The 26634-nt window shown below is 43.2% G+C and overlaps 1 protein-coding gene and 1 pseudogene across 1 annotated transcript in view; one reads left to right on the forward strand and one right to left on the reverse strand.

Moving 5' to 3' along the window:
* Nucleotides 1–26634, forward strand: part of rev1 (REV1 DNA directed polymerase) — a 209009-nt gene that overhangs the window by 59858 nt on the left and 122517 nt on the right. The window contains exons 6-10 of the mRNA XM_038817781.1: nt 2240–2940; nt 9905–10012; nt 18150–18266; nt 19314–19446; nt 21072–21200. Coding sequence (XP_038673709.1) covers nt 2240–2940; nt 9905–10012; nt 18150–18266; nt 19314–19446; nt 21072–21200 — 1188 coding nt within the window. The remainder of the gene's footprint in view (nt 1–2239; nt 2941–9904; nt 10013–18149; nt 18267–19313; nt 19447–21071; nt 21201–26634) is intronic.
* Nucleotides 16691–17392, reverse strand: LOC119977146 (annotated as a pseudogene).

Here is a 26634-nt window from a genome sequence, read left to right on the forward strand (position 1 = left end):
AAAAATCGAGGGTGATACTCCAGTCTAGTGTTTTTCAAACTTTTCTCCGAGAACTTATTTTTACCAACCGCCAACCTTCGCGACCCACGCCGGCTGACCTTCGCGACCCACGCCGGCTGACCTTCACGACCCACGCCGGCTGACCTTCGCAACCCATGCCGGCCCACATTGACACAATTAATAAATCCATACCTTAAAAAAAATTGTCTTTAAGCTGCTTTGTGCCTGATTTCAGCTTCTTAATGGGCTGTTCAACAGAGGCCCTGGAGCTCACACCAGCACAGCTTTGTCGTGTTGTGGATCCTCCTGAACAGCTCACACCAACACTGCTTTGTCCTGCTGTGGATTCTCCTGAGCACTAGCTCCAGCAGGTTCAGTTGTGAGATCCTGGCCTATTTGTGTCTCTGGCCCTCTCTTCCTTATACCTAAACGATCCATTTTAAATTTTACTTGTTTGCTGCTGACAAGATGGAGGAATCGAAATTGCACCCAAAGCACATGACGTCAGCGTTCGGGGTACGTAACCTGCTCTGCCTCGCTTCAGGCAGGAAGATGACATTGAATTTCTTAAAAATCTTCTCCTGCGTCAAATTGCTGACGTCAGGAGGAGGTGGTGCTTCTCACTGGGTTCCGCGCATGCACACTGATGAGCGGGCAAGCATGCGCAGTGCACCCAAATTGTTTAGTCGGTCGCGGCCGTCATTTTCAAAGCCGCTTGCAGCCGGCATTGTTAAAAGCCGGCTGCTGCAGCTGTTGCACATGAATTCACGCAATCGGGAATGCCGCGATGGATGGCTCCCCGACCCTCCCAACACCCGCCTGTGACCCACCCGCTGGTCATGATCTCTGCTTTGAAAATGAAAACTGCTTATTGTCACAAGTAGGCTTCAAATGAAGTTACTGTGAGAAGCCCCTAGTCGCCACATTCCGGCGCCTGTTCGGGGAGGCTGGTACGGGAATTGAACCCCGCTGCTGGCCTGCCTTGGTCTGCTTTCAAAGCCAGCGATTCAGCCCTGTGCTAAACCAGCTCCTGATACCTGCTCCAGTCCAAGGAATTCTGCAGTGTCAGTATTGTCATTTTTCAAAAGCCAAGGTTTCGAAGATGGATCTGCAAGTTCCCATGGCTCTATTTTGAAGAAGAACAGTGGAGTTAACCCCCAGAGTCCTGACCAATTTTTGTCCCCCTAATCAGCATTAGAAAAATGCATAACCTAGTGTTGCTGTTTCTGGGAATTTGCTATGCACAAACTGGCAGCCCCACAAGACAACAGTGACTTAACTTCAAAACTACTTAATTTGTTGTAAACTACTTTGGAACATCTATGGTCATGAGAGGTGCTGTATAAATACAATTCTTTTAGAAGGTACTGTTACAGTACAGTGAGCCAAGTTGCTGCAGGAAAAAAACCTGCAAATGCGAAAAAATAAACAGGCACAAAGACTTCCTTCCAAGCCCTCACTGTACAAAAATGTTGGTATTATTAGCATTTTCATAGTTTAAGTACCCAATTTATTTCTTGCCAAATTAATTTTGTTTTTACTTTCATATCTATTTTGTTTAATTTATCTAATAATTGTCAGCGTTCTATTGAATATTAAATATAACTGACAAATATATGACTTCAGTACTTATTTGCACCTGTGAAATGCCTTAGGAAAGATGGACTTAGAGATGTTTTGTTTGTCAAAGATAGTTTTGAACAGGAGCCATGGTATCTATGGTTCTGTGTCCATGGAAGCAATTGCAGAATTTATCTGCATAGTGACTTTTAAAATCTAAAATATATAGAGAACAGCTGGTTGGGGGGGGGAAGTACTTTGCCATAGGTCAGTAAATTTTGAACTCTATCGCAAAGGTCTTTTAAATCTTGATGATTAATGCAGAAGTCTCACAGGAGCCAAAGCAAAAATGTATAGATTAAGCTACAGGCTGTCAGCCACCCCTGATCCCATTGCTGCGGCTCCTGTGACTTGGGAACCTTGTTACCCATCTCTGTTGCACTCTATTCCCAGTGTCTGCTTCTCTGCTTTGTTGAATTTATGTTTCAAATGTCACTTTCTAAGCTATGTTTTTTTAATCTAAGAAGGAACCGTTGTATATTTCCAGTATTTTCTGTTATTGTTCTTTATGTAGATTTGGTCTATCCCATGCACCCGATATGTGACACTCATTCTGCTGAGAGTGTATGGTTCTCCATAATGAAAGGTACAAGTTATGATTTCTGGTGCTTTCTTCTAGAAAAAGCACCACCAACAACCGTGATAATGCCAAATACAAGGAGAAAGCAAACCAGACTAACAATGGAATGAATGGATGGGACAAAAACAATGAAGATTTTGAGTTTATGGAATTGGAACATGCTTTTCCTAATATAAATCAAAATGGAGTTCATAGTTGTAGAGACCACTTTTCTCTTTTTAAAAGGAATGAGCCCAATTCTTTTAGTGCCTTAAAAACACAAGATTATTTAAAACATTGCAGTGAAACTTTGTGGGAAAAGGAAGTTGGAACTCCTGAAACTCTGGAAGAAGAAAATGATGACTGTGAAATGCATTTCAGAAATTGTGAGAAGCAGTTGGCAGAAGGCAGTACTTCGCTGCCTGATTGCACTAGGACTGCTGCAGCATTTTCAGTAAATGAGTGCTTTAAATTAAATGGGGCTAACCACCCTACAGTTCAAGGAGTTCCAAAAATGAAAAATAGTTCTGAGCCTTTACCCGGTAAGGCATCCTCCCACTGGTCTTCAAAACCTGCAGACCCAAGTTTTATATCTGAGTTTTATGCGCATTCAAGACTGCATCACATTTCAACGTGGAAGTGTGAATTTACAGAATATGTGAACAGACTTCAAAGACAAAGTAATGGTGTTTATCCAGGCAGAGAAAAACTGAAAAGGATTAACAAGTTTCAAAGAAATCCGATTGACACCAACCATTCCGGTAAGTTCTTACTAATTTCAAAAGCATGCTTCTGTGTACCTAACTACTCAGTCACCTTAGAGAATGCATGCATTTTAAACAATATTGAACAGTTAATAAGCTAACGTCAGTGATTCTATGCTCAAAAGTCAGAATGTGACTGAATCATCTGTAGCCCATCGATTATCTTCGAGCAAGGCTCCTCGTTAAAACACAGAGCACTGAAGTTATTGTTTTGTGTACATAGACATTGTTCTTTGTATCGTTGAATTTCACCTTTTAGTAAATGTGGTAGCTGTTTCAATGGAAGATTTACACTGTCATTATCCATTTCAGTCATTTAAAGTAAAAGTTCACTTGAATGAGATAGAGTTTTAACAATCCATTTATTCATAGTAGCTTGGAAAGTATTCATGTTCCATTGCGAGCAGGTCCCAGGTAAAGTCTTAGGCTTAGAAATTTAAGCATGCTCATTATTGGGCACACTTGTGGTACAGAATGTGATCCTTACACCAGAATGGTGCTTCTGATATTGGACCTCATTTTGACGAAGCAGGCAAGCTGCAAGAGAGCTAACATTGCTAAAGATTGAGGTGGTGCAATGCTAGCAGCGACACTCGGTATTGTGAGAAAGGCTGTGACCTGATTGGCTAGTAGGGAATCTGTTAAATTTGAAAAAAAACATTGAAAAAAATAATTTAAACTAATTAATTAACTAGGTAGAGGAGTAACTAAACCTGAGGGCAGAGATTAATATTTAATAATAATAATCGCTTATTGTCACAAGTAAGCTTCAATGAAGTTACTGTGAAAAGCCCCTAGCCGCCACATTCCGGCGCCTGTTCAGGGAGGCCGGTACGGGAATTGAACCCACCCTGCTGGGCTTGTTCTGCATTAGAAGCCAGCTGTCTTAGCCCACTGTGCTAAACCAGCCCCTGCATTTAATTTCATATTAAAAATCTAGTGCCAGGGACCATATAGGTAATTGTAACTTAATCTAATAACAATTTAAGTATTTATTTTTAATTAATTAAGTGATGCTTAAATGTCACTCAGTGGGGTGCAGTGCTCTAACTGTGAGATGTGGAAGATCCATGATGCTTCCAATGTTCCGGTCGATTACGTCTTCACGAAGTTTAATCAATGGCAGCTTCTCACATACTGCATGGTTCGGTTGGAGCAGCAGTTGGATGCACTTAGGAGCATGCAGGTGGCGGAAAGCATCATAGATTGGAGTTATAGAAATGTGGCCACATCCAAGGTGAAGGCAGACAGGTGGGTGACCGCTAGAAAGGGCAGGCAGTCAGTGCAGGAAACCCCTGTGGCTGTCCCCCTCTCTAACAAGTATACGTTGGAGGGATAGCCTATCAGGGCAAACAACAGCAGCCAGAACAATGGCACCTCAGCTGGCTCTGTTGCTCGGCAGGGGAGGGCAAAGTGCAGGAGAGCGATAGTTATAGGGGACTCTATAGTAAGTGGCATAGGTAGACATGTTGCCTCCTTGGTGCCAGGGTCAAGGATGTCTCTGAACGAACACAGGACATCCTGAAGGGAGAGGGTGAATAGCCAGAGGTCGTAGTCCAATATAGGCCGGAAGAGTGATGAGGTCCTGCAGAAGGAGTTCAGTGAGTTAAGCAGTAAACTAAAAAGCAGGACCTTCAGAGTTGTAATCTCAGGATTACTACCTGTGCCACATGCTGGTGAAGCTAGAAATAGAAGGTTAGTGCAGCTAAATACATGGCTAAACTGGTGGTGTAGGATGGAGGATTTCAGATTTCTGGACCACTGGGATCTCTTCCGGGGCAGGCCTGACCTGTACAAGAAGGACGGGTTGCACCTAACCAGAGGCACCAATATCCTGGCTGGGAGGTCTGCTAGAGTCATTCGGAGGATTTAAACTGGTATGGCAGGGGGATTGGGAACCAGAGCGTTAGCTTAGTTGGTATGATAACTGAAGGGGAAATAGAGAACAAAAATAAGAGGACAACATCACCCTGTCTGCTCAAACGCAGTGGTTTGAGGTTTATTTGTTCCAACGCAGAAGTATGGCAGGTAAGGCAGATGAACTTGGAGCACTTATTAGTACTTGGAATTATGATGTTATGGCTGTCACAGAAACGTGGTTAAAGGAAGAGCAGGATTGGCAGCTGAAAGTTGGAGGGATCGAGGGGGATGTAAAAGAGGTGGGGGAGTAGCATTACTGGTTAAGGAGAATATTACAGCTGTACTGCGGGAGGACACCTCGGAGCGCTCATACAATGAGGCAATCTGGGTAGAGCTCAGGAACAGGAAGAGGCAGTCACAATGTTGGGGATTTATTACAGGTCCCCCAACTGCCAGCAAGCTATATAGGAGCAGATAGGTAGAAAGATTTTGGATAGGTGCAAAGGTAACGGTTGTTGTGGTAGGGGATTTTAATTCCCCCTCCATTGACTGGGACTCACAGTGCTAGGGGCTTGGATGGGGCAGAGTTTGTAAGGTGTATCCAGGAAGGCTTCCTGATGCAATATGCAGGTAGTCCAACTAGAGAAGAGCAGTATTGGACCTGGTATTGGGGAATGAACCTGGACAGGTGGTGAGGTTTCAGTGGGGGAACATTTTTGGAGTAGTGACCACAATTCTGTTTTACGGTACTTTTGGATCGGGATGAGGGTAACCCTCGTGTTAAGGTGCTAAACTGGGGAAAGGAAAATTACGATAACATTAGACAGGAATTGAAGAATTTGGATTGAGTGCTGCTGTTGGAGTGTGAATCAACATCAGCATGTGGGAGTCTTTCAAGCGAAAAGTTGATTAGGATTCAGGAAAGCCACGTTCCTGAGAGTACAAAGGATAAGTATTGGAAGTTTAGGGGGCTTTGGATGTGGTGGCTTTGGAGAGGATGCAGAGGAGGTTTACCAGGATGTTTTTTTTTAATTTTGAGTACCCAATTAATGTTTTCCAATTAAGGGCAATTTAGTGTGGCCATTCCACCTACCCTGCACATCTTTGGGTTGTGGGGGCAAAACCCACGCAAACACAGGGAGAATGTGCAAACTCCACACGGCCAGTGACCCAGAGTCAGGATCGAGCCTGGGACCACCGCACCATGAGGCAGCAATGCTAACCACTGTGCCACCGTGCTGCCCTAGGATTTCCAGAATGTTGGCTGGTCTGGAGGGTGTCAGCTCTGTGGAGAGGCTGAATAGCCTCAGACTGTTTTCATTAGAAAGACTGAGGTCGAGGGGTGATCTGATAGTTCTACAAAATTATGAGGGGCATCGATAGAGTGGATGGGCAGGCACTCTTTCCCAGGGTGGCCATGCCAGTCACCAGGGGGGATAGGTTTAAGGTCCGTGGGGCAAAGTTTAGAGGAGATGCGTGAGGCAGTATTTTTTACACAGAGGGTGGTGAGTGCCTGGAATGTGTTGCCAGGGGAGGTTGCAGAAGTAGATCCATTAACGGTGTTCAAAAGACTTCTCGACGAATACATGGATGGAATGTGTACAGAGGGATACGTCCTATGAAGTGCTGAGGGTTTTGGCCAAGGGTGGTATCATGACCGGTCCAGGCTTGGAAGGCCAAAGGGCCTGTTCCTGTGCTGTATTGTTCTTTGTTGAGACATGACTTTTATGGGGCTGGTAATTAAGTAAATTGGGTGTGGGGGCGCGGGATTGGCCAACGGAGGTTGTGTGTGACTTGTCAATGGAGGTGTGACTTGTCAACGGAGTGGAAGAGAGTAGTTGACTGGGGCAATGGTAACTGGTGCTTCTATCATGTGGGGTTGAAAGGAGCACTAGCTTCAAGTTCAAGTAAGTATATTTGTAAGACTTAGCTTGCTGGTTGCAGGTTAAGGCCTCCCTTTTGAAGGGACCCGTCCCCCCACCCCCAGTAACAACAACCGTTGTAGCATATTTGACGTAATGAAACATCCCAAGGCATTTAACAGAAGCATTATAAAACGAAGTATGACACCATGACACAAGATATTATATCAGGTGACCAAAAGTTTCTTCAACAAGGTAGATTTTAAAGAATGTCTTAAAGAAGGAAGAAAGTGGATGAATCTGGCCATTATCACAGTACTGTTTGTGAGAGCTTGCTGAGCAAACACTGACTGCTATTTTCTTGCATTGCAACAGTGACTGACTATATGTGGGCGGCACAGTAGTTAGCACTGCTGCCTCACAGCACCACGGCCCTGAGTTAAATTCCATCTTCAGGTGACTATCTATGCGGAGTCTGCGCATTCTGCCTGTGTCTGCGTGGGTTTCCTCTGGGTGCTCCGGTTTCCTCCTACAGTCCAAAGATGTGCAGGTTAGGTGGATTGGCCATCCTAAATTGTTTAGTGCCCAAAAATTAGGTGGGGTTACTGGGTTACAGGGATAGGGTGGAGGTATGGGCTTGTGTAGGGTGCTCTTTCCTAGCTTTGACAACGAGTCATCGGACTCGAAACGTTAGCTCTTTTCTCTCCCTACAGATGCTGCCAGCCTTGCTGAGATTTTCCAGCATTTTCCCTTTCGTGCTCTTTCCAAGGGCTGGTTTAGACACGATGGGTCGAATGGCCTCCTGCACTGTAAGTTCTATGATTCTATAAGTTAAAAAGGTGGAGAGGTGTACGGAGCATATTCCAGAGCTTTGGGGCCTAGGCAACATGACCACTAATGTTGGAACAGTTAAAATTGAAGATGGACAAGAAGCCAGAATTTGAGGAGTCTCGGTTTCTTGGAGGGTTGTGGAGCTGGAGCAGGTTACAGATATTGGATGGGGCAAGACCATGGAGAGATTTGAAAGCCAAGATGAAAATTTTTAAATCAAGATATTACTTGATCAGGAGCAATTGTGAGTCGGTGGGCGCAGGGATAAGAGGAGAAGGAGTTAAGAGGAGGGAGTTAAGACGCAGGTAGCAGAGTTTTGGATGACCTCAAGTTTGTGGATGGTAGGATGAGGGAGACCAGCCAGGAGTACATTGAAATAGTTGAACCTAGAGGTAACGAAGCATAAATGACGGTTTAAGAAGCAGATGAACTGAGACATTGATGAAATCGGGCAATGTTTCAGAGGTGGAAATAGGCGACCTTATGATAAAATGGTTATGAAGTTGGAAGCTGGTTTTGAGATCATATGAGACGCAAAGGTTGCATAAAAAGTGACTTAATCTCAGACTTGCCAGGAAGAGAATGGTTTTGGTAGCTTAGGAACATTGTTTGGAACAGGGCAGTCTGATATATTAACAGTAGTGGAGAAGTTGAGAGAGGTCAGGTCAGGCTGGATGTGAGCGAGATGTCAAAACCTTTGCCTTTCAATGATGAATCGGGGGTTAATATATAGATGAGAAATAGTAGGGAGCCAAGGATTGACCCTTTAGGGACTCCAGGGGTAATTTATGGGAGCAAGGAAGAGAACCCATTGCAAGTGATTTTCTGACATAGGTAAGAATGGAGCCAGTTGAGAGCAGACAACCCAGCTTGAGGAGAATGGAAAGGAATTGAATGGAATGGTATGGTCAACCATGTCAAAGGCTGCTGTGACAATTAGTGGATGTTAGAGAATTGGATCAAAGAGGTGGTGGGCAATTCAGGGGTTAACAGCCCGAGGGTAAAACTGCTAGCACTGAGTCAAGGAGGTATACGTCCACACCTGGCCTGAGTTACATTATCCCATTCGGACTTAAACTGGTTAATTGGAATAAACAGCATAACCCTGTTCAGCCAGGATGATTCACTCAATATCTATTGTCCACTCTGGTCTGACCAGCAATTAGCCCATTATGGAATCTGATGGCCCTTTTGTCCATACATTGGAGGTTAGTTGCATATTCATAGTATGGCCTTGTTCTTTTGTGTAAATGGAAGTGGACAGTCAAAAGTCGAGATAGCAGTGATGAATTCAAGCCTGGACACATTAGGACAGAACCATCTTTGAGGGGCTGAATCCTATTTGAACAGGAGAGGGGCAGGAGGATTTGAAGAATGATCAGAAGAGTCCATGAAAAGACTGCCACAGAGCCAAACTTTCAGACAGGGTCTGAAAGAGCTTCACTACCAACATGAATATGATCTGTAGTACAAGTATCATTTTTGCCTCCCTGGATATGTTAAATTGAGAGCTGTATGTTCATTTTATGTGCTGTTTAATGGGAAAAATTGTGTGTTAGGGTTAAGAGATGCATGTAAGCTGTTCTTGTTACTGTTGATCAGAAACGTAACAGGATCAGCCATATAATACTGTGATTACAATAGCAGGTCAAGGATTGAGAATTCTGGGCAAATAACTAGTTTTCTGACTCTACAAAGCTTGTCCACCATCAACAAAGCACAAATCAGGAATGTGATGGAATAATCCCCATTTGCCTGGATCGTAGAAGCTCACAACACTCAAGCAACTTAACGGCATCCAGGACAAAACAACCCACTTGATTGGCATCCCATCAATCAATATAAACATTCACTCTACCACCACCAATGCACAGTAGCAGCAGTGTGTACCAATTACCAAATGCACTGCAACAACTCATCAAGGCTCCTTCAACAGTGCATGCCACATCCATGACCTTCACCACCTAGAACCCCAAGGGCAGCAGCCACACAGGAATAAGACCATTTACAAAGACCCTTCCAAGTCACACATCATCTTGACTTGGAAATGCATCATCTTTCCTTCACTGTTGCTGAGTCAAAAACCTGGAACTCCATTCCTAGCTGCACTGTGGATGTACCTACAGTCAAACCACAGCAATTCAAGAATGAAGCTTAATACCACCTCATAGTGTTAAGGATGGGCAATAACTCCTGATCTTGTCAGTGAAGCCAACAACCCATGAAATTATTTTAAAATGCCTGTTTCAGGCATGGATACTGAAGAGTGATTCTTTTGATCTTTAGTAATATGGAGAGTGATGCATACCCTGCTCACAGTAAAAATGCAGTTACTGCCATATTGAAGAATGTGGAAGTCATTTGGTGTACAAATGCTTATTCCATGTTCACATTTTTTTCTCTTGCAGGTGCTGCAAGTGCTGTAGATCCACCAAGACAACAGAACTGTATAATGCACGTTGATATGGACTGCTTCTTTGTATCAGTCGGCATTCGGGATCATCCAGAGCTAAAAGGTTTGTAAACATCACACTGTGTTATCAGTGGTTCAACTGATGAGGTACCATGTGAATTGTGCTGTGTAAACTGAATGTTGGAGAGCAAGCTCACTGGGGATTGTGTGGAGTTTAAAGAGCACATTATTTGTAGGCTTAAGAAAATAAACTTTGCAAAATGCTGTCGAATTTTATTGTTCCATCCACAGTTCTTGGCCTGTGTTAGCCATTGATTTCCACTTGTAACACCATAATAGCGTCTTAGTTGAAATATTTTGGTCTGTGATAAGTGGACAGCTGGGTAATCTGGCAAAGAAAGCATATGGAATGATTTCCTTTATTGGATAAGGATTGAATACAAAAGCAGGGATATAATGCTGGAACTGAATAAAATGCTGGTTTGGCCACAGCTGGGATTGTGAGTGCAATTCGGGTCATCATATTACAGAAAGAACGTAATTGCGCTGGAGAAAATACATAGATTTATAAAAATATTGCCTGGGTGATGGAATCCTGATATTGTGTTTTCTCTCAATAAAAGGACCAATTTTGTGCGATGGTAAAAGTTCATGTTTGACTTTAATGTTAGGCAGTGCGGTTGACGATACATAATTTCTTATACTTCGATAAAACAATTCGACCAACTGGCCAGTACAAAATGCAATAAACTTAGAGGCGATTTAAAGAAGTAAACACATGGCAGAGTAAAGGAGCATAGGTCAAGGACAGGCTTAGAGAGAAAGAGAGAGAATGATAGATAGTTAGAAGTGGTTAGAACAAAGAACTAACTTGCTGGGTTCTCTTTTAAGGAGATTCTCATCTTTGGGTTAACCCTTGCTTTCGGCAGCACGGTAGCACAAGTGGATAGCACTGTGGCTTCACAGCGCCAGGGTCCTAGGTTTGATTCCCCGCTGGGTCACTGTCTGTGTGGAGTCTGCACGTTCTCCCCATGTCTGCGTGGGTTTCCTCCGGGTGCTCTGGTTTCCTCCCAAAGTCCAAAGACGTGCAGGTTAGGTGGATTGGCCATGATAAATTGCCCTTGGTGACCAAAAAAGGTTAGGGGGGGGTTATTGGGTTATGGGGATAGGGTGGAAGTGAGGGCTTAAGTGGGTTGCTGCAGACTCGATGGGCCGAATGGCCTCCTTCTGCACTGTATGTTCTATGTTTTTTGTCTGTAATTGGCTCTTTGCCCAGAGGACCCTGTCCTTAGTTTGCTCAGCTAGATGTCCGTCAATTAGCTGATATGGTTATCAGCATAGATTGGATGCCATTTGTTGCAGTATGACCTCATTTTATTCAAGTTTGTACCTCTGTGCGTGCACCTTTTACGGTATTGGAACTTAATCTCTTTAATGGTTTTGTCTGAGGAGATTGAAACTTGACTAATCTTTGTCTAGCAGGGCTTCCCTTCTCTGGCTGTTTCTGTGACTACGAATGGCATTCTAGTATTGGATGCATACTTTTGTAAGATCAAATCGGACTCAATACACACATTTCTCAGTTTTGAAGACTGCATATTCCCAATTCAGAAACTTACTGAAACTTGGTTCTTGCAGTCATTATCTTTTACTAAGGTAACTGCAGTTATCCTGATTAAAATATGATTCTTGATTGTAGTCTTTCAACAAATCACTCAAGTATCGAGACTTAGTTCTATCACTGGGCTTGAAAATTGCAGCTATGAGGAATGATTGGATAGGCTTGGGATGTTTTCCTTAGAACTGAGCAGTCTGAGAAGTGATCTAATTGAGGTGTACAAAATTATGAGGGACCTAGATAGAGTAGACAGGAAAGATCAGTTTACCCTAGCTTGAGAGGTCAGTTACCAGGAGGTATAGATTTAAGGTGATTGGTAGGATTTCGTAGAGATTGGGAAAAGCTTTTTCACTCCGAGGGTGGTGGGCAGCTGGAATTCACTGCCAATTGGTGGTTGAGGCTGAATTCATTTAAGAATTCATCTGCACCTGAAGTCCTGTAACCTGCAAGGCGCCATACAAGGTACTGGAAAGTGGGATTAAAATGAGCGACTAGTTTCTTTTTGGCTGGAAATGACACGCAGAGGCATTTCATAACATTCAGAACATTTTTATTGTTCTAAGTGTCTCAAGTTAAAATAAATCAGTTGACACTATCTTTCAAACTTTTCCCTTGTAGTCCACCAAGATGGGCTGTATCTACACTGACACTTGCATAGTGATAAAGAACATAAAATTTGAAGATTTCAATATATGCTAATTATTAGCTTAGCTATAATTCTAGAGTAGCAATGGCATGAGATGTTTGGACTGTGATATTGTCAGACATTATTGTGGCAAGTTTGAGGGAAGAGTCAAATTGAGGCAAATGCAGAGTCGAGTTCAAAGAAGGGATGGGCACAGCATTTCTCTTCAGCTGGGTTCAGGATAAGGCTGAGACATATTTAACCCTGGATCCTCAATCAATATTGGGCTGTTTGTAAGCGTGCTTTTTGGTCTGGGGGTCAGCGCTAAATGTAGGATCAAATACATGCTCTAAGTGACAATAAAAATCTTACCAATTTTGTCACTGGAATGGTTAAACCAGAGTGATGGAAAACTGGAAAGAGCTGACGACAGCCATCACCTCAAGCTGTGAAGAAACCATCGGCTACAAGACCAGGAAATACCAAGACTGGTTTGACGTGAACGACCACACTATCCAAGACTTCATCGACAAGAAAAGGAAAGTCCTCCACGCCTGGCAAAGCAACATAGCCAGCAAGGCAAAGAGGAGAGCTCAAAAAATTAGCCAAGACGGTGTTGCAAAGAAGAACTAGGAAAAGTAAGAACCAATGGTGAACTGAGGGAGCTAAAGAGCTGCAACTCTTCGCTGACAAACATGACACTCAGAGCTTCTTCAGTGCTACCAATACATGGACCCAATACACTAGGCCTCAAACCAGTGCAGAGTAAGGTCGGAACCCTTTTGAAAGACAGAGAAAACATCAGCCTTTGATGGAGAGAACACGTCCAAGAACTGCTGAACCATAGATGAGGACGTGTTTGACGATATCCCCCAGCTCCCCATCAAAGATGATCTTGAGTCCCACGAAGCAAGAACAAACTTATTAAACACATGAAGAATGGAAAACCCACAGGGGTGGGAGGGATCCCAGAGGAGATTTTCAAACTTGGAGAACAGATCACCTGTTATCTCCATCAGCTGTTGCTGAAATTCTGGAACAGAGGAAAAGTTCCTGCCGATCTCCGGTGTAGAGATCTGCCATGCGGGTTCAAGTGCAGTCTTGCATACACTTTAAAACTCGGTAGAAATTTGAATTATACTTCTCGGATGCAAGTAAGAATCTTTTATTGCCTCTACTGATTACAATTGAGAGAAACTTAAATCCATTCTCAATAAAGCCTTGCCAGTAAGACTTAAAGAGAAGTAATTTATAAAACAATTTTAATGTTCAAAAATAATACAGAAATAGTTTCTTGCTTAAAGCAAAACAGCTTGCGCGAACTTCAAGAGTTAGAGTGGAAATGTGAAAATACAAAAATAAGGATAGCAAGTAGTTAGATCAAAGTATGGAGTGATCCTGGATAGAAAATGGCTGTCTGAACTCTCATGTTTAAGGAAAATGTTATCAGTCTGAGGCCATCTGTCCATACCTCTATGTCGTCCTCATTGGTTTGGGTGAGTTTCAAATACGTTTGATTGGATAGTTAACTGTCAATCCTCAATGTGCAACATAAGTTTTAAATATTTCATGTTTGAATATTTGTGTGTGCTATGGAATGTGATTTTGTGCTGTAATCGAGTGGTTCTTACTGGTTTTCTGCTGACTTTCATTTTATCCATATTCTGAACAATGTTGGCTTCATATTGCTATGGTGCTTATTTCAACCTTGATCTGATTACTGGTACAGCTCATTTCTTAATATGTAATCTGTTAATTAGAACAATAGTCAGTTCATATTGTCAGTAAAAATGTTGCAACTAGTTTGTGAATGTGCCAAGCTTAAGTTTGTCTTTTGTCATGACCTAAGGTTATAAATACTGAAATCCTTATTTTAAAATGTGATTAAAGACTGGGCTTTAATATTTATATTAAAATGGCCTTTTACCTATCAGACTTTTACCTTACTTTGACCTTGATCTGATTACTGGTACAGCTCATTTCTTTATATGAAACTTACCACCATCTTCAAGAAAGGAGACAAGTGGAATGTGGGAACTACCGAGGAATCTCTCTACTGCATCGCCGGCAACATCATCGCCCAAATCCTCGCTAGCCACCTTCCACTCTTTGAAGAAATGTCAGTGTGGCTTTTGATCAAACTATGGAACACCAAACATAATTTTCACTGCTCGGCAGCTTCAAGAGAAATGCCAGGTACAACATCAACCACTACATGGCCTTCATCAATCTGACCAAGGCTTTTCGCTCAATCAGTCAGCAATTCTATGGAAGCCCCTGTTTAAGGCCAGCTGTCTGGAAAAATTGATCAGCATAATAATAATCTTTATTGTCACAAGTAGGCTTACATTAACAACGTAATGAAGTTACTGTGAAAATCCCCTAGTCACCACGTTCTGGTGCCTGTTCGGGTACACTGAGGAAAAATCCAACGTCCAAATGACCTAACATCACATTTTCGGGACTTGTGGGAGGAAACCAGAGCACCCGGAGGAAACCCACGCAGACACGAGGAGAACGTGCAATCCTCCACTACCAAGATGTTGGTGACAGCCCTGACCAACGGAAACCTTCCAAGTCAAAACTGAAATCAAGCAGGGATGTGACATCAACCCCCCCCCCCCCCCCCCCCCTTTCTTGGTCGTCACCATCCTTCAACTTGTCAAGAGCAAGCTTCCCAGTGGTGTGGACATCGCCTGCAGCAGGCAGTTGTCAAATACCGGTGTGCGACCCGCGGGTGGGACACGGGCGGGTGTCGGGAGGGTCGCGGAACCGTCCGTCTCTGCTCTCCCGATCGTGCAAATCTGCGCGCAGCAGCCGGTTGTTAATAATGCCGGCTCCAAGTGGCCTTCAAAATGGCCACTTGTAAAAAAAAAAAAATGTGCCCGCAGTGCGCATGCATGCTCGATCATCGGCGCGCATGCGCAAAACTATGCGCATGCACGCCTATGAATGGGCACGCATGTGCAGTGCGACCGCATTTTTTTTTTATGGTCTCTGCTTTTTGTTTTACAAGTTCGGGGGGGGGTTTATTCATTTTATTCATTTAATTTTTATTTTTTTGACTTATTTTATTCATTTTATTGTTTTTTTTTACAAGTTTGGGGGGGGGTTTATTTGATGAAATTTTACAGGAAAAAATGTAGAACTTTGGACACATGGAGACTCCATACTTTCCGACACCGGAAGGCTTCACCTTCATCGGACAGGTTCCATTGGAGGAGCGTGTACGAGGGCCAAAGGGACCCAAAACCATTTCCTCCATTTTTGTCAGCAGCAAACAAGGTAAGCGAAAATGGTGGGTCGCGCAGGTCGGGTTGGGTCCCGAAATTTGGCCGGTTGGTAAAAATGGGTCCCCGGAAATAAAAGTTTGAACAACACTGGTCTACAGGATGGATTTGAACTTTCCAACTTAACCATTTAAAACCCAAGCAGAAAGCGATACTGACATTGATCGTGGAACTTCAGTATGTGAATGACATCGCTATCTCTATTCTCTCAGAGATATGCTTGACAGCTTCGCAGAAGCATACAAAAGCATCAGTTTCAGTCTCAACCTCAAGAAGACTCCAATACTTTACCAATCCACCCAAGGCAAAATCCAGTCCCTCCCTCCATCAATATCAACGGATAAACCCCACCAAACGTGGAACTGCATGCACCTCGTTCGGACGCCTAAGAACAATAGTTTGATGACCGTTACATCTGTTCTAAGAAGAAACAAAGAACAATACAGCAGAGGAGCAGGCCCTTCGGCCCTCCGAGCCTACGCCGACTATGGTACCTGCCTAAACTAAAACCGTTTGCACTTTCGGAGTCCGTATCCTTCCAATCTCACCCTATTCATATTTTTGTCTCGATGTCCCTTAAATGCTGCTATCATACCTGCTCCCACCACCTCCCCAGGCACGCGTTCCATATATTTACCACCATCTGTGTAAAAAAAACTTGCCTCGCACAGCTGTTCTAAACTTTTCCCCACACATTTTAAGCCTATGTCCCCTAGTACTTGACTCTCCTACCATAGGAAAGAGCATCTGACTATCCACTCTGTCCATGCCACTCAAAATCTTGGAGACCTCTATCAGGTTGCATATCAACCTCCGTCATTCCAGTGAGAACAGACCGAGTTTATCTAACCTCGCCTCCTAGCTAATGTCCTCCATACCAGGCAACATCCTAGTAAACCGCTTCTGTACCCTCTCCAAAGTATCCACATCCTTCTGGTAGTGTGGCGACCAGAATTGTACACAATATTCCAAATGAAGATCAACTAAGGTCCTGTACAGCTGCAACATGACTTGCCAATTTTTATACTAAATGCCCTGACCGATGAAGGCCAGCATGTCGTATGCCTTCTTTTTTTTTGAGATTCAGATACAGGTTGAAAACGGGTATATTTTATTTCAGATCAGTTCGAACAAGTAAAGATCCTCTATCATCTTAGAAGAAACTTGTTCCAATGGTGACCTGCCACACTCTGATGAGGTCACCAGTGTAGCCAGCAAACAATGTGTCCATCTGCAGACCACGCCAGATATGTGCACTGTAGAGGTTCCGCTTTACTGCAGGTGCTAATCACTTCCTGGCACAGTTCATCCACTATAATTTTTCCTTCCAGGTCCCAAATCTTAATGCTTGGATCAGTGACAGCACAGGGTCAATACCTATTGGGGCTAAAGCACAAGGCATTGATGATGTCACCACCATCCAAGGTGTACAGATGTTTGCCTTCATTGAGGTCCCACAACATGGCTTGACCATCCTTGCCTCCAGAAGCCCAAAGGGATCCATCGGGAGAAATGGTTAGTGTATCAGATAGCCAGGGTGCCCAATATGATTTATTTTCAGTTTGCAGTTGGCTAGGTTCCAAACCTTAACTAGTTTGTCCCAGCCATTGGAGACTATGATGGGGTTGTGGCTATTTGGTGAGAAGCGAATGCAAAAAACCCACTTAGTATGGCATTCATCCTGGATTGTTTATTTGCAAACTCCCAGGGTGTTCCACAATTTGACAATCTTGTCACGGGAACAGATACTATTTGGCGATTATCTGCTGAAAAGGCAACGCTCAGTACATCCCAGGAGCTGGAAAGAGCAAATTGACCATCAGAAGAAATGACTACATCACTAATAAAGTGAGAATGGCCACAGAGGGAACACTGGGGGACACCATAGCTGGTCTCATCCCTTGTTAGCTTCCACATAATAGTTTTATCTCAGGACGCGGACAAGATCATGTCGGGAAACTGCGGGGTCATGGCAATCTGTGTCACCCAGCCGTTGTGGCCTTTCAGGGTCCCCCGAAGGGTCATCTGTTCCATCATTTTGAGTGGAGATGTGGTGTCCTGATGTCGGATGGTGCTGGATTGCAGCGGAAGACTCGGCCTCAGCTAGGCACGGTTCTCCAGGCCGCAGAGAAAGAAGCCGTATGCCTTCTTGACCATCTTATCCACATGCGTTACCACTTTCGGTGAACATGCATGCCCAGATCTCGCTGCCTGTCAGTACTCGCAAGAGTTCTACCATTTATTGTGTAATTCTTACACTTGCTGACACCAAGATCCTCGTGCATACGGCAGTCGTCCTCCCAACTCTTCTATACAGCTCAGAAATGTGGACTATGTACATATGCCACCCCAAGGCCTTGGAGAGGTATGATCAACACTGTCTGAGACAGATTCTCTGCATCAGCCGGCAGGACAGACATACTAACATCAGTGTCCTTGAAGGAGCCAAGAACACCAGCATCGAGACCATGAAACCAACTTTACTGGGCCGGCCATGTGCTTAGGATGTCAGAGTCTCGACTGTCAAAGCAATCTTCTTTGCCCAGCTCAAGGAAAGCTTCTGAACATGGAAGTTCTGTGTGTACCCATTCTGTATTGAACGTTCATTCCTATAATTTACCTTCTTTGTGTTCTTTGCCTTTTTGAATTTAGCTTTATGTGAAGTACAGAAAAAGTGAAATAAATGTTTTCTTTTTTTGCTTTGTAGGAAGACCAGTAGCTGTTACTCACAACAGAGGTCATGGTCGCATGACGATCCGACCAAGCACTAACCCACAGTTTGAAATGCAGTATTACCAAAAGAAGCTGAAGAAAGGCCAGACAGGTAAGCATTTAGCATTGTTGTGTGTATTTATCTTCAATTAATGTAAAATTTCATACCTTTCAATTGGTATACATGCCATATTTTGGGATTTATGGTCACTTGTATTTTTCATGGAAAGAAGTTTGGGGAATTTAGTTTATGTTAAGGGTTAATTTCTAAAGCAAAATATATTCACAAGTTTCTTTTAAAAGTGCAGAAACGGAACAGCTAACGAGCTGGACATTAAAGTTGTTCCCTTGAAGACCTGAAGAAAATAAGTAATTCCCATTGACACATTATTTAATCGATAAATAGCTCTGACCCAACTTGAGAAATTTTTACGTTGGCCCACTGGACACTAAATGGGCAATAGGAAATCCGCTGCCTGTTTCACAACATTGATGTCAATGAAAATAAAAATCAGATCTGTTAGATAGTGGCTGTAAGATCCACTGTCATCCTTTCCTGACTTAACAATAAAAGTTAAATGCCATCCTTTTATGTTTTGAACACTCTGGTGCCAGACACTCAAAAGGGATTGTTTTGCATGGACTTTCCTTGGAGACTAAAAATAGAGCCACTGACAAGTTTTTAAGCAGAAATGTTAAATTTTGCAAGTGCACATAATGATTCTCCCACTGAATAATTAATTAATACTTTTTCGCTATTGTCCAGATTGATTTCAAGCTGCTATCTTTTTGTAGAGAACATTGAAGCATGACGCCTTGTGAATTATAAACTTAAATCAAAATGGGCAGGAATATAAATTACTGGACTCAATTGGGTAGCCCAGGCTAAATTTACTTTATCAAGGGATGGTTTTTGCAGATTTTGAAGGGAACAAATAAAATACTTTGTTAATGAGAAAGGTATATATAATGAGCTTGTTGGATGATAATGGTGTAGGCAGGGGGCTGCGGTAATGCCAGTATGACACTCACTTATTTGGATAACCTCTTTGGATCCCATAATACTTTTCTGGGATTTCAATTTTAATATGGGAGAGAAAAATGGATACAACTTAAATCGGGTGCAAAGCGATAATTTTGCATTTCATTTCTTCCATAGAAGAGAAAAAAGTGCCTGATAAATTGGATGACAATACCTGGGAGAATCCAAATCCTGCCTGTGTGAATGGTGCTAGCATGGATGTGGTCACTTTGTCAATGGCAGAAATTGCATCCTGCAGCTATGAAGCTAGGTAAATAAAAGCTGTTTGATTTGCAGGCTAATTCTAAAAAGGTATATAATACTAGATTTGTACATTTCATATCATATGACCTAGATTTTGAGGTAATAACAGCAAAATTGTGATATGTGCCAAAATTGCTCCACTGAAACTGCCACCTTTGGGAGCTTGCATATGTGCAGAGTGACACAAAAATCCAAATACTGCTGTCAGTAATTCTATGCTTTCCATATGAAGCAATGTGGAGTCCCCACCGACTGCAATCGCCATTGCAGCCATGATCAACTGAAAAAAAAACATTTCTATGCTGTTAGAATTGTTTTAATAACCCTTGAAATTGTTATAATCTTTGACTTGAGGTGGAACTGGGTTTTGGGTAGCATGGTAGCACAGTGGTTAGCACTGTTGGTTCACAGTGCCAGGGTCTGGGTTCGATTCCCGCTTGAGTCTCTGTCTGTGCGTCTCGCGTTCCGTCTGCACGTTCTCCCCGTGTCTGCTGGGTTTCCTCCAGGTCCAAAGATGTGCGGGTTAGGTGGATTGGCCATGCTAAATTGCCCGTAGTGTCCTAAAAAGTAAGGTTGAGGGGGGGGGTTGTTGGGTTACGGGTATAGGGTGGATACGTGGGTTTGAGTAGGGTGATCATTGCACGGCACAACATCGAGGGCCGAAGGGCCTGTTCTGTGCTGTACTGTTCTATGTTCTATGTTCTAGGTGCTCAGGTTTCCTCACACAGGTCCCGAAAGACGTGCTTGGACATTCTGAATTCTCCCTCGTGTCCAAATAGGCGCCGGAGTATGGCGACTAGGGGATTTTCACAGTAACTTCATTGCAGTGTTAATGTAAGCCTACTTGTGACAATAATAACGATTATTATCATATTAACTTCATAGTTATTGCTAACCTTCTCTGCCCCAAAAAAGTTAATATTTTTGGAATGACAAATTTCTCCATTATTAAAAAAATACATTTTGAAAAAGATTTATATTAATGCTTTAGTTTCTGTCTAGATCCCATCATCATTTATTTTGCTGTCTGAAAATTTTAATTGAAAATAAAGGGGTTCAGTAGTTTTAATATCCTGGTTTGCTGTATGTGAATACTTCAATGCGATTAGATAATTGGCTGCTTGTTGACATCACTGGTGCTGCACTCCAAGACATGCCATTAACTTGCCACCAGAATTTAACTGCCGTTGGGAAGGGGGGGGGGGGGGGGGGGGGGAACCATACCACTGAGATTGGTTAGATCTTTGTGGATGGCTTTCTTCGTAGTTAGCAGCAAACATTTTGCCTCACTGCTGACCACAAAATCCAGTCCAATAGGTTGTACCTGATTTATTTAAGTCTTGTTCTTGGGATAGTTACTTCGTAAATGTCTTTATTGCTTCAGTAACTATTTATATAAATGCTATCCAATAATGTTAAATCTGGACCAATATAAATGGAACCATGGTGATCCATTGGGATATCATAAAGACCCAAAACATCCTGTTAGATAGACTGTTAACGGAACTTGGAAAATTGAATGTGGTGGGAGGTTGAATATATTCCTCCATTCAGAATCTTGTAGTTAGTTTTACCAATTTTCTTTTTATTACAAATATGCATGTAATTGGTTTTATTGTCATTCTATGGCAGATGGACTGGTATTAAGAATGGCATGTTTTTTGGACAAGCAAAGCAACTATGCCCTGATCTTCAGGCTGTCAGCTATAACTTCAAAGCCTACAAAGAAGTGGCCTCAATTTTGTATGAAACTCTGGCAAGGTAATATATTTTATTCTTTTATATGCAATTAATAAAAATATCCATTCTAAAAGTGAAGTAAATTACATTAAATTATTTAAATATAGGTGGAGCGAGAAAGAATATATTTGCTCATTTACTACTTGCATGTACGTAAATTAGATTTAGCTATATCTCTTTAGGAATAGACATTTCTGACCCATTCGCTCATTTTACAACATTATGCAATATGTCTACTGTGGCTAATTAATTATTTCTTTCAGTCATCATATCTTCCTAGCTACCCTTACCTAGAATTTCTAAATCTTAAAGTACAATAGCTGAGGACAGCTAAACCTGGACTTGTACTGTGCTCTGTGCAAACATTGCGGGGCTAATTTGGAGGGGATAGGTACACGTGGATTTAAGGCAAGCCGTATTTGGAAAATGTTTTTGAATCGGTGATTGGATAGATTGTAAATACAGCCAGTGTAGTGTGCACAAAATTTCAGAAACTGCTCATACAAGGGTTGGAATAATTCAGATGGCTGGTACGAGGAAATACAAGAGAATGGATAGAAAGTGATTCATGAGTGATCATTGCATGCTTGAATTTAAAATTCAGTTTGAGGGCAATAAACTTGAGTCCCATATTGGTGTTCTGGTGTTAAGCCAAGGTAATTACATAGGCATGACAGATTTGACCCTAGTGGACTGGGCAGAAAGACTAACGGTTGGACAGTTGATGAACTGCAGGGGATATTTAGGGAGACATTTAATTCGCCCCAACTAAAATATATTCCAGAAGGGAAGAAATATTTTCTAAATCCTATCACCATTTATTTTGCTGTCTCAAAATTTTAATTAAAAGTGAAGGGGTTCAGTCGTTTTAATATCCTGGTTTGCTCTGTGTGAATACTTCAATGTGATTTGATCCTTAGATGTTTGTTGACATCACTGATGCTGCACGTAAAGACATGCCCATAACTTGATACAGAATTTAACTGCCATTGGGAAGGGGCAAAAACCATGCCACAAAGATTAGTTAGATCTTTGTGGTTGACTTTCTTCGAGGTTAGCAGCGAGTGCTTTTGCCTCACTGATGACCACAAAATCCAGCCCAACATGTTATATCTGATCTGTTTAATTCTTTTGGGGGTGGGGGCTAAACAAGGAGATTAAAGGTAACATAAGCAAAAGCTAAGGCATATCATATTTCAACAGTCAGTGGCAGACTGGAGGATTGGGAAACCTTTGAAGACCAATAGCAAAAGATTCTAAAAGTATATAAAAAGGAAAAGAGTAGTTAAGGTCAATGTTGGTCCTTGGAGCAGAAGACTGGAGAGTTAATAATGGGGAGCACAGAATTGGCAGAGACACAAAATCAATATTTTGCCTCGTTTCTCGTGGTGACACGACAACCATTAATAGTAACTATGTGCAGAGGTTGAAAAGGAGGAATTTAAAAACAATTGCCATCACTTAGGAAAAAGTACTGAGCAAATTATTGGGATTAAAGGCACACAAGTCCCCAGGACCTGATGGCCTACATCCTAGAGTCTTAAAGGAAGGGACAATAGAGACATTGGAGGCATTTGTTCCACTGGATTGGAAAAAGGCCCCTGTTCAAAAAGGGAGAAAGGCAGAAAGTAAGAAACTATACACCAGTTAGTTTAACATCTGTCATTGGGAAACTGTCGGAATCAACTATTAAGGAAGTATTAATGGAACATTTGGAAAGTCAAAACACAATCCGTCAGAGTTAGCATGTTTTTATGAAGTTGTAACAAGCTAAGTATAGGCCTAATGGGGGTGCTTTAGATGTACATTGTCTGGATTACCAGAAGGCATTTGATAAAGTCCCACACAAAAGGGTAATGTACAAGGAAGGATCCCACGGAATTCTGGTACTATATTAGCTTGGATAGGGGATTGGCTAACAAACAGAAAGCAGAGAGTGGGATTAAACGGGTCTTTTTCTGATTAGCAAACTGTAACTAGTGGTGTGCCACAGGGTTCGGGGCCCCAACTATTTACAATCTGTATTAATGACTTTGATGCAGAGATAGAATATACAATAGCCAAATTTGCAGATCATACTAAAATAAGTGGGAAAGCAAGTTGCAATGAGGAAATAAGAAATTTACAAATGGATATGGATAGGTTAGGTGAATGGGCCAAAATTTGACAGATGGAATTTAACGTGGATTCTGTGAGGTTATTCATATTGGTCGGAGGAATAAAAAAGCAACTTATTATCGAAATCGAAATGAAGGTCCCTTTGGTACAGAGGGACCTTCGTGTCCTTGTGAATCGCAGAACGTTAGTATGCAGGTTCAGTAGGTAATAAAGAAGACAAATGGAATTTTGCCATTCATTGCTAATAGAATAGAGTATAAAATAAGGAAGTGCTGTTGTAACTGTGTAGGGCATTGATGAGATCGCATCTGGAGACTACACACAGTTTTGGTCCCCTTAGTTGAGGAAGGGCTTAAATGCATCAGAGGCGATTCATGATATTGATTGCAGGGATGAAGAGATTGAGCCGTTTAGGCCTATACTCACTGGACTTCAGAAGAGTGAGAGGAGATCTAATTGAGGTATATAAGATGTCAAAGGGGGTTGTCAGGGTAGACAGAGAGTGGATGTTTCCTTTTGTTTGACGTTGTAGAACGCAAAGCCATAGTTTTAGGCTGAGCAGCTTTTAAAACAGAAATAAGGAGGAATTTCTTCACTCACAGGGTTGTGAATCTGTGGAATTCTCTAACACAAAGTACATTAGACGCCGAAATACTAAACAAATTAAAAGTGGAGATAGATAGGTTTTTGATTTAGTAACAGAATGAAGGGTTATGGGGAGTGGACAAGAAGGTGGAGATGAGGTCAGCCATGATTGTATTGAATGGTGGAGCAGATTCTAGGGCCTGAATTGTCTACTCCTGATCCTAGGTCTTGTGTTCTTAAGAACACAAAACAAAGAGCAAATGGATTGAAACATAGAAAGAAGCCATTCAGGCTGTTACCCAGCTCTGTCTTGGCTGATCTGTATCTCAACTCCATTTACCCATTCTGTTTCCATATCCCTTCATACTCTCATGGTACAAAATCAATCAATCTCAGTTTAGAATTTTTCAGTTGACCTCACCTCAACGGCTTTCTTGGAGTAAGTGCTCCAAATTTCCACTACCATTTGTGTGAAGAAGCACTTCATAACATCATCCCTGAGTGGCCAAATTCTAATTTTAAAGTGTGCTTCCTTGTTCAGGATTCTCTCACTGGAGGAAATATTTTTTTTTTATCTTAACAATTAAATCACTCAATAATTTTCTGTTGGAGAGGATTTTAGTTATTTATCATCAGTCTGATCGATTTCAATCAGAATGGGGAGGTGTCGGCGGCCATTCGTTGGGAAGCACTGAAGGCAGTGGTCCGGGGAGAAATTATCTCATTTACGGTTCGTGCGAATAAGGAAAGGAGGGCGGAACATGACCGTCTAGTGAGCGAGATAATGGAGGTGGACAGGGAATATTCGAGGGTGCCCACCCTGGAGGGATTGGCGAGGAGGAAAAAGTTGCAGGGGCAATTTGTTAGGCTGGCAACGGGGGGGACGGTAGGGCAACTGCGTAGGGCAAGAGGGCTACAATACGAGTATGGGGAGAAGGTGAGCCGCATGCTGGTGCACTAGCTGCGGAGGCAGGCTGCGTCCAGGGAAATATTGAAGATCCGGGCTCGATATGTGGTGTCGGAGCCAGGGAAATTAAATGAGGCATTTAGAGAGTATTGCCAGGGACTTTATGAAGTCGACCCAGGAGGAGAGGAGGGGGACATGGGGCAGTTTCTGGATGAGCTGGAATTTCCCCAGGTGGAGGAAGCAAAGAGGCAGGCGTGGAGGAGTCCCTGGGGCTGAGGGAGGTGCTGGATAGTATCAGGGGTATGAAGTCGGGGAAGGCCCCTGGGCCGGATGGGTACCCGGCAGAATTTTATAAGGAATTTGCAGCAGACCTGGCACCACATCTGTTGGGGGCGTTTAATGAAGCACTGGAGAAGGGGGAGTTGCCGGAGACGATGAAGCAGGCAGTAATCACACTAATCTCAAAAAAAGGGAAGGATCCGGTGGAATGTGGGTCGTATAGACTCATATCACTATTGAACATGGATGTGAAAGTATTGGCTAAGTTGTTGGCAGGGAGGATGGAGGATTGTGTCCCGGGGGTGGTTGCAGAAGATCAAACGGGCTACATGAAGGGCAGGCAGCTCGCGAGCAGACGGCTGTTGAATGTGGTGATGAATCCGCCGAGAGCTCTGGTACCGGAGATGGTGGTGTCATGGACGCAGAGAAAGCATTTGATCGGGTGGAGTGGCGGTACTTGTTCGAAATTTTGGGAAGATTTAAGTTTGGGCCGAGATTTGTGGCATGGGTGCGGTTGCTTTATGTGACGCCAAGAGCGATGGTGAGGACGAATGATATGAGCTCACGAACCTTTGACTTACACAGGGGTACGAGGCTGGGGTGCCTGTGTCGCCGCTGCTGTTTGCGCTGGCCATAGAGCCGTTGCCGATGGCTCTCAGGGGGTTGGCAGTGTGGCAGGGAATAATGAGGGGACAGAGGGAGCATCGGGTGTCGCTCTATGCCAATGACCTCCTGCTGTATGTTTCGGATCCAATGGAGAGTATGGGAAGGATTATGGGCCTGTTGGGGAGGTTTGGAGGGTTCTCGGGATACAAACAATGTAGGGAAAAGCGAGGTATTCCCGGTGAATGAGCTGACACAGCGGGCTAATTTGGGGGGGGCGGGGGGTTGCCGTTTACGGTAGCAAGGGAGAGGTTTAGATACTTGGGGATTCAGGTACTGAGGGAATGGACAGGGCTCCATAAGTGGAACTTAACGAGGCTGGTACAGGAGGCCAGGGAGGATCTTAAGAGGTGGGATGCACTGCACTTAACGTTGGCGGGGAGGGTCCAAGTGGTGAAAATGAATATTCTGCCGAAGTTCTTGTTTATCTTTCAGGCTCTCCCGATCTTTATACCAAAGACCTTTTTTCGGAAAGTGGGCACAATCACCTCTGACTTTGTATGGGCGGGGAAGGTGCCGAGGGTGGGGAAGGACCCTGCTAGAGAGGCAGCGGGCGGGTTGGCGTTGCCAAACTTGCTTCATTATTATTGGGTGGCGAATGTGGACAAGGTGCGGTGGTGGCGGGAAGGAGAAGGGGTAGAGTGGGTTGGGATGGAGGAGGAATAGAGAAAAACAGCACAGAACAGGCTCTTCGGCCCACAATGTTGCGCCAAACTTTTGTCCTAGGTTAATCATAGAATTTTGGACAATATTTCGTGGCCAATCCACCCAACCTGCACATCTTTGGACTGTGGGAGGAAACCGGAGTACCCGGAAGAAACCCACGCAGTCACGGGGAGGATGTGCAGATTCCACACAGGCAGCGAACCATGTCGAAATCGAACTTGGGACCCTGGAGCTGTG

The sequence above is a fragment of the Scyliorhinus canicula genome, chromosome 14 (genome assembly GCF_902713615.1).
Source record: "Scyliorhinus canicula chromosome 14, sScyCan1.1, whole genome shotgun sequence".
NCBI lineage: Eukaryota > Metazoa > Chordata > Chondrichthyes > Carcharhiniformes > Scyliorhinidae > Scyliorhinus > Scyliorhinus canicula.